At 32.4% G+C, this 12,037-nt stretch overlaps 1 protein-coding gene across 1 annotated transcript; it reads right to left on the bottom strand.

Moving 5' to 3' along the window:
• Nucleotides 1–10,805: 10,805 nt before the first annotated feature.
• On the bottom strand, nucleotides 10,806–11,765 carry LOC130848665 (olfactory receptor 8K1-like). Its single transcript, XM_057727087.1, has one exon. It carries the CDS (start codon nucleotides 11,763–11,765, stop codon nucleotides 10,806–10,808), a length of 960 nt encoding a protein of 319 aa, XP_057583070.1.
• Nucleotides 11,766–12,037: the final 272 nt, after the last annotated feature.

Below are 12,037 nucleotides of genomic sequence, written 5' to 3'. Positions count from 1 at the left end.
TAGATGGCAAAAGCAATTCCTTGGATGAGATTTCCTGGAATCCTGTATTAATCTCAATTATTAAACTCAAGTGTCTAGGTCTAGTAAATCAATCTTGAAATCATTTGTTAGAGAGAAAAAGCAAGTATGGCAAATTAAATAGTTGATCCAACATCACAAATATTTTTGAGGACTTAATTCCTTGGATCTTATTAAATTATGAATATCTTATTTGTTTGAAAATATTTGAAGCCGTGATTCATATTGGCATCACATCAATGTCTCTTGCTGTGAGTCTGAGAAAGTCTCGAGTAATTGTATGCCTCCAAATAATTCAATGTTCGTTGTGATTTCTTAATCCGAGACTTCATGCTTTCTGAAGAATGCATGATCTAGTCACTATTCTGCCCCCATTTTTTTATTCTATCTTTGTATAATATTCAAGTGTACATTGGAATTGCAAATTCTACCACCCATGTGTGTTCATCTTGTTCTTTTTTTCCATTTTATTAATTTGGATAAAAATACATGGGGATATGTTCTCATTTCATTTTTTTTAGTTGCTTATTCTCTTTTTAATTTTAAACAAGGTGTCTGTGAAAATGTTTTCATTTTGTGATTCTATCCACTGTGATGTATTGGCTACTACTTCATTTTCTTCCCTCTAATTATTCTGTTCTGTCTTGTCCTAAAGTTGATAGCATTCCTTGCATTCTTTCTATTTTAATATTTAATCAGAAACTTTAATGTATAGATTTTGATAACATCACTTTTAAATTTTATAAAATGTATCTGGCCTTAATTTTTCATTGATCTTTTTCATCATATATTTTTGCCCTTTTGATATTTTTCATTATTGTAATAATAATAAAGTTCTATATTAATAAATCTCCTATGATAATTACATTGCACATAGTTGCCAAAGAATCAGCATGCATTATAAAATGACTGAATATTTTCCTAGAAACATTTGTTTGAAGGATGGTCTCCTGCTACTAATTAAGCCAATAGTGTGCCTTCCCAATTTTTATTGATATTCCCAGTGATGGACACCTGGCCCTAAATATTCGGTCAGTCTCATACCTGAAAATGTGGAGCTAAGTTCCAGAGAGTCAACATTATATCATGATTTAATATAAGATCCACACTTTAACAAACATCTAAGTATGTATATGCACAAAATAATCATAATCATAAAGGGAGCAGGAAGAAACTTTGGAAATGATGGGTATGTTTATAACATAGATTTGTGGCAGTGGTTTCACTGATGTATACTTATCTTCAAATTCTTCAAGTTGTATATATTAAACATGTATAGATTTTTTGTCAATCATACCTCAGTAAGGTGGCTTTAAGAAAGATGTATATCAGAAATGCCTGAACTGTAAAAGCCCAGAGTTGTTGATATTTCCTCTCCTAAAGAAGATTAAAGTGGAAAAAAATCAGTTCTGCAGTGAGATAAAGAATGAAGCAACAATTTAAAAAGAAAAAAAAAAAAAGACTGTAATAACTCCTAACATTTTGGCATATTTGATATTAGTTTCTTTCTGACTGTAAACATCATTTTTCCCCTTAATTACTTTGAATCATACTCTTACTTATTTCCTACTTGTGCCAAGGGATGTTCAAGCTTCAGTTACATCATTTGTCCCTTACCTCTGAACCTGCTTTTCCAGTAATAAGAAAAACAAAGGGCTAGAACAAGACATATACACAAGATAATTGTAGATTGTAGTAAGTACAATAAGTACATTACACAAAAATGATGCATTAAGATAACCTGGGAGAATTATTTCATACAGGTTGTTAAGAGAAGTAGTGACATTTGAACTAAAACCTGAAAGATGAGAAGTAATCAACTATCGAATAAATCACAGGAAGAACATCCCAGGATTCCAGGTATTTTCAAGAAACACATTCCAGGATTCCAGGCAAGAGTATATTTCTTGAAGATGCTGTTCTGGGATAGAAAATAACTTAATATTTTTGTTTGTTTGTGTTTGAGACAGAGCCTAATGGAGGTCAGTGTGACTGAATAATAATGAGGAAATAGAGACTTAGTAGAATCAGATAATGTAGGTCACAATAAATAGTTGGATTTCATTCTAAGTGAATTGAAGACATTGATGGGTTTTAAGATACATGAATAACATGATTAGCTTTAAAATTAAAAAAAAAAGATTACTCTTGCTGTTACAAAGATAATACATTATATGAATGAAAGGGAAGAGAAATTGCAAGTAAAATTTTAATAATGAGTTAAGCAGCTGTTACAGGATTTCTGGTGGAAGATAATGAGCCAAAGTAGAGAACCTGGAAAGAGAGAAAAGAGGTGAGTTTAACAGCTGGATGCAGAAACAAGATAGTCCCTGCAGCATAATTCATATCATATTAGGAGTACAAAAGATGTTTGTGATCTCTTCACAGTTGGGCTATGACATTTTTCAAATATTAGAAGATATGGTTTAAAGATGGAGTGATCAAAGTGATATTTTGAGCACATTAAGCTTTAGGTACTTATGAGGCATTTAAACAATCATTCAGGCAAGCTAATATTTAAGTCTGGGACACATTTAGTGTGATTAATATTGCAAATACTTTAAAAAATGTCAATCTAGATAACCATACCATCTATTTTTCATCAATTTCAAAAATATTTTAAAAAATTGTAACAAAATTTATTAATATGCTCCTCAATCAATCTGCATCCTTTTCCACTGAGGACACCCCTCTGTTTTGAGATACTAGCTTTTCTTCTGTCCTCACACACTATGCTACAGAATATTGCTCCTGTGTTCCCCCCACCCCCAGCCATGTCTCTTTTTTTGTCTTGCCTTCTCTGTGTTTACAATTTTTAGTGTTTTGTCTGCAGCTTTCAGGCTCTCTGTTGTCGCCCTTGGCAAACATATTAACTATCAGCCAAAAACAAACCTTTCAAGTTATATCAGCTCCTCTATTTCTGCTGAAATCTCATGTGTCACTGGTTATATACTTTATCTTAAGTTTCAAAAATAAATGTTAAAAACCAACCATTTTAAATCACAAACATTATATTCATCTCTGTTTCTCTTTCAAAGTTTCATATTGTACTATTAGCCAATTTTCACAAATTCTTTGCCATCCTCAGCACCTCCTCTTCTGCCTTCTTAGGTCAAGACTTCCCTAATTCATTAAACGCTGTCATTGACTATGTTATCCTTCATGGTTTCTGTGACATGATTCTCAGATTAGCTGGTAGGCTAACAGCAGTATTAAAGTTTTTTAAATAATTAAGTTATGCAATCTAAGCTATTTTTTAAGAATAATTGAAATATCTTTAGTTTCATTTTCAACGCATTCCACAGTCAGGTCCATATCACTTTTCTTGTCTTACTAGTGAACAGGCCTGTACTGAACATAAATTTTTATCTCTGGCCCTTTGTTTTCTTATTCATATTGATTCTTCAGAGATTATGCCTTTTTTTTTTTTTTTTTTTTTTTTCCTACAAGAGGTGCTATGTTATCTGGAAGAAGATTTCTCATCATTCGTAGGAGTGGCCGTGCTACCAGGAACTAGGAATGAATGTAGTGACAAACGAGGCTACCGAACTTGAACTTGGAGTATTGCAAAATGTTATTCCTGATCATACTCTAGGCATTTTCTGTTTTCTTATGAGTACTAATGAGAAACAGGGAGGCTAAAAAGATAAGTTAGTTGTATTTAAATTAGCACCAATGTTTTATGGCTAAGGAGGAGTAATAGCCTTTAAAAAGTGTATATATAATAATTGTCTCCATGTACTTAGAATTTTATTTTATTCTAAAATTATAAGGACAGTATTGTTTTGAGTAAATTTATTTTCAAAAATCTTATTTTTGGTTATTTGAACTAAAGGCATCCCAGTAAATGAATATCTTCTTCCTGAGTTTCATTTCCTCCTTGAAAATATTATAGAAAATCTGTTATCAAGCCGGAAATTTAGGGGTCTGCAGTTTCTTAAGGTCTCAATCCTGTTTATGCGGTGTCTCTTCTCAAATAGAAGTTCTTCTTTTCAAGAACTTCTCAAATAAAATGTTGCCAGATTTATTTCACTGTAAGATGGATGATTTATCTGAATTTGTTCTATTATTACACTGATCACAAAAAATTTGTGACATATAGTTATATTCTCAAAAAGAAGCATTGTGTAAAGTTTGGGTAATTTTGTATCCAGCTCTCTTTTACAGATTATTTTTGTGAAACATTCCTTTTTTTTTTTTAGCTAATATTGCAGAAATAAAACTATGATATAAATAATCTCAGTGAGCTAAAATCCATTGTTTCAATGTGATATACTTTAAGTACGTAAGATCTAACAATGCCAGTTCTAAGTTGGAAACATAAATAGCTAGAGGATATTTAAAAACCTGTATTATCCAAAAGTGTTATTAATCTTGGAAATTATCTTAACATTAATTATTGTATTATTTGATTATACATAATATCTGGTGCCTTCCAAAATGAAAGTGAAGTGGCTCACTTTTAGATATAGATTTGGCTATTGTATAAACATAAGATAAATATTTTTACCCACCTGTAATGCAAAATCTGCTTCAGTCTTTAGTGATAATTTCTACATGGCTGTGGCAGTGAGAGTTGATGGGGTTCTATAAACCTTTGAGAGCCTAACTCTGAAGTACAGGTGATTCCAGTATCCACAAATTGCCTTTTGAATCCTTTGGGAAGATGTCATTTGGGATTGGCTCCTTAAAAGAATCTCCCTCTAGGCATTCAAATAGATACCCCTGCAGTATTTTTTTGTACCAGTCTGACCTATATTAGTGAAGTGAGTTCAACTCTATTATTAAAGAGTATCTGTTAAAAAAACTCACTTGCATTCAGTGCTTCGTTATTGCAAAAATGCAATATTGAAGATCTAGAAACCAATGGATGAACAGTGAAATTAAAACAAACTTCATCTGTAAATTGCATTTTTATTATGCCACTATCTCTGTTGTTTTCTTTTTCTAATTTTAGTCCAAAGAATGAAAATTAGCATAGTCATTATTTCAAGAATGTGATAAACTGGATATTAAAAGTGAACAGTTGTCCTCCAAAAAACAATCTTCAGTAATAAAAGTATTATTTTAATCTTTTCTTTATGATTGTATTTCAGGTGAAAAAAAGTAGAAGATAACTCCTAGGGAAGAGTCAAATACAATATCTAAAAATAAAGTGCTTATGTCCTGTCTTTAAATTTCCTGTCACACAAATTTTTTAAACACTAAATATTTTAGATATTATTTAGATGTTATCATGCATTTAGACTAAAAGAATTAACAGAAAGAAAGCTGTCCTGGAGAAATTCTCATATTTGGAGCTTAAGTCCTCTTTGCAAAAACACTTATTTTTTATCATAAGATTTTTTCCCTGTAGGCCTTAAATTTAAAGCTGGAAGTTGAAGTAAATGGCAAAATGATGTTTATATAAAGTATAACTGCATACATATGGAACAGAAATATATACTTTGTAAGAACACAAGAAAACAAACAGATTCACATTAGATACATTAGAATGGTTACCTAGTGGTGTTAGAGGGAACTGAATAAAGAAATAATGATGAAAAATGGATTCATTTGCTTGGGCGGCTATAACAAAATACCACAAACCAGCTGCCAGACATAACAGAAGTACATGTTCTCTGTTCTAGAGCCTAGAAGTCCATGATCAAGGGGTTGGCAGATCTGGTTTCTTCTGAGGCCTCTGTACTTAGCTTGCAGATAGATGGCCACCTTCTTGCTATGTCTTCATGTGGTGGTCACTGGGTCTGGGTGCATGTCTGGTGTCTCTCTGTGTGTCCTAACCTCCTCTTCTTATGGACACCAATCATATTGGATTAGGGCTCATGTTAACAACCTGTTTTAACTAATTCCTGTAGGTAAAGGCCTTATCTTTAAAGGCCTTATCTGCAAATACACTTCTGTTCTGAGATACTGTGGATTAAGGCTTCAACATATGAATTTTGATGGGACACAAATCAGCACATAACAAGTTGGAAGGAAACATAAATAAATACAAGAGAGGGACTCTGCCTGGCCTAATAAAGTGTCCCAAACTGAGGAACACAATTATTCTGAGTGTCTTGCTCTAGGTACAAAACAATTGAAAATATATACCTTGCTCCTGGAAATCTGTTCTGCAGATGTCAGTACAAGATATTAAAATGCATAAAAATCTTCAGAAGATTTTTATTAGTATAGAGAAACCTGGAAACTATGTATATACTTTGGAAGTTTATTAGGTAAATTATATATTTAATATATTTGTATATCTCCATTAAATCTTTGTCTATAGGGATTATATAAATATTTTAGAAAGTTTCTAAGAAACTAAAAATCATATTTAAAAGGTCATAGTGTAGTTTTTAAAAGAAATTAATAAGGTGTATTTTAGGTACAATAAAATGCCAAGTGTGTATGGATGATGTTTGAAAAATAATGATGTGAGTTACTACCACTCCAGTAAGAGAGTATTTATACCACCTAACATGTTCCTCAGTGTCTCTGCAGTAAATTGCTCCACACTGTATCCCAGGCCAGAGTTGCTATGATTTGTCTCACCACAGATTCCTTTTACCTGTTTAGAGCTTCATATAAACATCAATGGAATAATACAGTATGTTATATCTAGTTACTTTCACTCAACTTAGCGCTATTACATATGATCTATGCTGTTGCACATATTAGCAGTTCAGTCCATGTTATTGCTGAATAATATATCATTTTACATGGCATTTTTTTCTCTCTTGATGGACAGTTCAGGTATTTCCATTTTTTACTATTATGGATAAAGCTATCGGTAACATTAATATACACCTATTTTTCTGGATGTGTTTTCATTCCCTCTGGGTAAGCATTTGTGAGGGGAATTACTGGGTCATATAGTAATAATATGTTACCTTTACTTAAAACCCACAAACTATTTTCCAAAGGGAAGTATTTTGTACACTGCAGCCAGCAACATGATAATTTTAGGAGTTGAACACAGTGATTGATATGATACTTTGTACTGGGTAATCAGGTATTTTTAACTTTACCCAAACTAGTGGGAGGGAAGTAACATTTCATTGTTATTTCAATTTCATTTCCCTGATAATTAAGGATGTAATTCCTTTTTTACATGTTTATTGACCATTCATATTTCTTCTGTAAATTGTTTCAGGTCTTTCCCCAGTTTTTAGGTTGTCTTTTGTTCATTAATTTGTAGGCAATATTTATATATATCCTAGATCCCATTGACTTATTTTGGCTTCTGTTAGCTGATCATCAACTGAACATACATATGTGCACATGTTTTGGACTCTGAGCCACTCATCTCTCTATCTGTTTCTATGGTGTAAGGCACTCTCTTGATTGCTGTAGGTTTATAGTCTTGAAATGGGTATTGTAAGCTCTCTAATTCTGTTCACTTCAAAACTGTTTTAGCTATTCTGGATCTTCTCTCTGCAGTATGGAAACAGAGCTGAAGCCAGACATGAGGGACCAAGTTTTCACACTTGAGGTTAGGTTTAGTCCTGCGTGCTTACTCCAAGAGCAGTCACATGTGGTAACAGTTATTACATTATTTTAATATTAAAGTTTGATTCTGAACTTAAAATTGTCTTGATAAAAGTTATACTTTGGTCTTAATATTATAGTGTTAAATTAAGAGATGAACCAGTTGGACATTGAAGATAAAATGTTAAATGAGAAAAATCTTTTTTGAGGCATGTCTCCAATGCCTTAAAGCCAAAGTTGTTTCGTGTTACAGGTGGGAAATGTGAAGTGTTTGAGAAAATCCCTTCAGAAAAGAGTGTATCTTGCTATCTTAATGAAGAAGCCATTGACTAAAAATCCAAAAAATCATTACAGAATCCATGTAGGAAATCAGCCTGAAAGACCTTTAGAAATAATTGGGAGTTGAGTTTATGCCACTGAGTCATTAAGGTCTTGCAACTACTGTAATTTAGTAACTAATACAAACACATTCCAGTTTTTTAGCTATAAGCTTTTGGTGCATTAATCCATTAATTAGACATGGAATGATCATAAATAATCCAAAGAAAACTGAAAGTTCTACTCTGGGAAGACATTTGAGTGTAGAAATACTAACAGATTTTCACATAGGTTGATAGCATTATTTCTAAACTATTTATCATTATAACGAAGGTAAGAATATGTGTTGGGTGCCAATTAAGTCAATGGCCCTAGCCAGTAACATCTGGAAAATTTTAAGCTTTCTGTTAAAAAGAAGGTAATGTATTAAAACCATTGATGTATCTATGATATCGAATAGGTCATGTTAATCATCTGTTTCTGCTGCTTTGCAATTTTATTACCACACAATGAAAATGATGTGTTAGAAAAAATTAATATCTTTTCTAGGAAAATTTAAAAAAGAATATAATACTCCTTGGAAACAATCACAATGCATAGCACCTTTTTGTAGTGTTTTATTTTTTATTTCAAAATGTTATGCAAATATCTAAATTACTTACCCAGCAACACATAGAATGTGGAAGAACCCTTGTACATTATTTAAGAAATAAAAAGCAGTAAATATATCATGTTATAAGCACAAAGATATTTATCACAGTATTTTTTCTAGTGGCAAAAGAAATAAAAATCTGCAAACAACCAAGTGTCCATCAGTCGAAGAATGGCCAAATGAAAAATGATTAATCTATACTCCACAGTTGTATGCTGATATTAAAAATGAAGAAAAAAAGTCTTTATGACCAAGAAAGATGCTAATGGTCCATTCTCAAGTTAGAAAACTAAGATGTAGGAATACGATTTATCACGTTTTTTTAAAAAAGGTCTTTCTATACATATGTAACTGCAGATCCTATTAATATTATTTAATTTTGCTTGTGGATTGTTAAAAGTAATGGAAAGGTTAGAATTTGGGGGAAAAAATACATGACCAAAGAGTCTGTAGTATAATATAAAGTGTTACCTAGGAAATAAAATTTATTCATAACAGTGAAAATGTTTACAGACAGGATCTAAAGCTAACCTAATAAGCAAAATTGATGTTCTTGGAGAATGCAACTTTGTGTTTCTTTTGCTTTGTTTAATTTATGTTTTATTTTATTTCATTGTTTTATTTTAAAAAGTTTTTTTTTCTTTTTGTTTTATTTCTGTTAAAAAGTTAAATGTTTTATAGCTTTATACAGGTTACAATTAATAAATAAAATTTGTATCAATATGTCTAGTGTGCAATATATTTTGATATACACCTGTAAAAGTGAAGTGATTATCATAATCAGCTAATTAACATTCTATCGTCTCACATAGATTTCCTCTTTCTTTTGTGGCGACGCTATTTTAATAAAGAAAACCACAGTACATTAAAAAGGGGATAAATAAATAAAATACATAGATCTAGGATAAAGATACCCTGGTTCATAGTTTGATTTAATTCTCCAAAATTTTCACTTTGAATGCTAGCATAGATTGAAACAAGAATGACTGGGATATTGGTTATAATATTTTAAAAATAAAAAAAGATGCCTGTTCAAACAACTAGGAGAACACTAATATGCAAGGAATCCAGTTGTTTGCTGAGTGAGTACAAAAGGTGAAAGAAACATTATGTTGGCACAGAGTCTGTGCAAAATATTGACTCTGTGTATACAAGCTCACAACAGAGACAATATTGACATGATGAAAGGGCAGTTACCACTAGGGTATATCAGTCATCTCTAGTCTTTGTTATCATTGCTATAGATTTTCAAAATATTGTTGTTACTTGAGTAACAGATAACTCATTTTCTTGAACTTGCCAATAGTAAATCACCTTGTTTATCCGGAGGCTACCATAAACCAAAACTAGGGGCACTCAGAGTGAGCCAATATTTTTCTCATGGTCCTTAATTTAAAAATCTTCCCAAATGCCCACTGTATCCTTTTAAAAAAAATTTATTAGTTATCTATTTTATACTTATTAGCATATATATGTCAACCTCAATCTCCCAAATAAGCCCATCACGACCCCCACCCCACCCCAGCTTTCCCCCCTTGGTATCTATACCCTTTTTCTCTACATCTGTCCCAATTTCTGCCTTGCAAACCTGCTCATCTATACCATTTTTCTAGGTTCCACATATATGCATTAATATAGGACATTTGTTTTTCTCTTTCTGACTTACTTTACTCTGTATGACAGTCTCTAGTTGATCCATGTCTCCACAAATATCCAATTTCATTCCTTTTTAAAGCTAAGTAATATTCCACTATATATATGTACCACATCTTCTTTACCCAATTTTCTACCCACTGTATCTTGAGATACAAAATATTAACTCAATTGACCCAAAATTTCATTCTGAGGTGGCATTCTTTATTTTCTATTCAGCTTAGATGCTTGAAACAACTTGTTCAGTTGTATTATAATCACAGTCATATACTTTCCTGTCTCTTGTCTAATCTACACATTCTTCATGGTTTAATTTTATTTATCTTTAACATAGTGACTGCTATAAAATATATATTACTAATTTTCTGGTTAATTGTACTCCATTTTGACTATTAGAGACTTTTTTTTAACCTCTGCCAGTCTATGTGTGACCAAAAATTTGGTATGATTTGCCTTGTTTCTAAGTAAGTTCCAATATGACCTTGAAAATCACTTAAGACAAATTATTTGGCTACAATATTTATTCAACTGAAGTGGAGAACAGGAAAGGGAGATATGAGGAAGTATTATTCCAGAAAAAGAGGAAAGCAATGTGGTAAAAAATTTATACTTTTTGATGCTATTTTTGGACTGACAGAGTATTAAATGATGATTTTTGGACCCACCTTTGGGATGGAATATTAAGATATTAATTGGTAATTTTGCATTGATTAATTAAAGTTCTCCTCAGAGCATCTTTTACATCTTTGTTCCTTAGGCTATAGATCAATGGATTGAGCATAGGGATCACCAGGGTGTAAAACACAGAGGCCATTTTGTCAATAGCAAAAATATGGCTGGATTTGGGTTGCAGGTAGATAAACAGTAATGTCCCATAGAACACGACCACCACTGTCAGGTGGGAACTACAGGTGGAGAAGGCTTTGTATCTTCCCTTGGAAGAATTCATTCTTAGAATGGCCACAACAATAAACATGTAGGATACAAGAACAATCAAGAGAGAAGAAAGCAAATTACACCCTGAAAAGATCAAAATCATCAATTCTAACTCATGTGTGTCAGAACAGAGCATAGATATCAGCGGGACACAGTCACAGTAAAAATAACTGATGATGTTAGAGCCACAGAAGGACAATTTAAATAACTTAATTGTGAGAAAGAGTGACACAAATGTGCTGTAGAGATAAGGAGTAAGTACCAGCCCCCAGCACACTTTGTGTGTCATGATGACCAAGTAGAGAAGAGGTTTGCAGATGGCTACATAGCGATCATAGGCCATTGCTGATAGAATAAACAGTTCAGTGATGATGAAAATCTCAAAGAGTGCTAGCTGGACAGCACACCAATTGTAGGAAATTGTATTTTTGTGCACCACAAAGTTGACAGTCATTTTTGGGCCAATGACCGTGGAGTAACCTAGATCAGTAATTGACAAATGTCTAAGGAGAAAATACATGGGAGTATGTAGCTTGGAGTTCAAATGGGTCAGGATAACCATGCCCAGATTGCCCATGACTGTGACCAAGTAAATGACCAGGAAGATTCCAAAGAGAGGTGCCTGCAGCTCAGGACTATCGGTTATCCCCATGAGAATAAATCCAATCCCCTTGTGTATGGCAGTATGATTGTGTTTCTCCATAAGGTCCATCCTGGTAACCTGTGTATAAAATCAATACTTATTATATTTGAGATGCTATCTTCTATGCAAAGTTAATACATGATGCATGAGATAGAGAGTCATTTTCTTTGTCTAAAATGATAGAGATTCCTCTTCCCATCAGGTCAAAACTACACATACCTATATTCACATTGATTAGCTTTTTTGATTGTAAGTTCTGACATGAAGCTTTTTATTGCTGAGATAACCCATTTCAAAGATATCCTTCTCAAATAAATATATTTCCAGCTACATAATTAGAT

Source organism: Hippopotamus amphibius, chromosome 3 (assembly GCF_030028045.1).
Source record: "Hippopotamus amphibius kiboko isolate mHipAmp2 chromosome 3, mHipAmp2.hap2, whole genome shotgun sequence".
Lineage (NCBI taxonomy): Eukaryota > Metazoa > Chordata > Mammalia > Artiodactyla > Hippopotamidae > Hippopotamus > Hippopotamus amphibius.
The sequence above is the reverse complement of the archived record's forward strand: the minus strand, read 5'-3'. Positions and strand labels throughout refer to the sequence as shown.

Excerpts from the sequence above, each read along its gene's own strand:
- LOC130848665 (XM_057727087.1), bottom strand. The coding sequence starts at position 11,765 with ATGGACCTTATGGAGAAACACAATCATACTGCCATACACAAGGGGATT.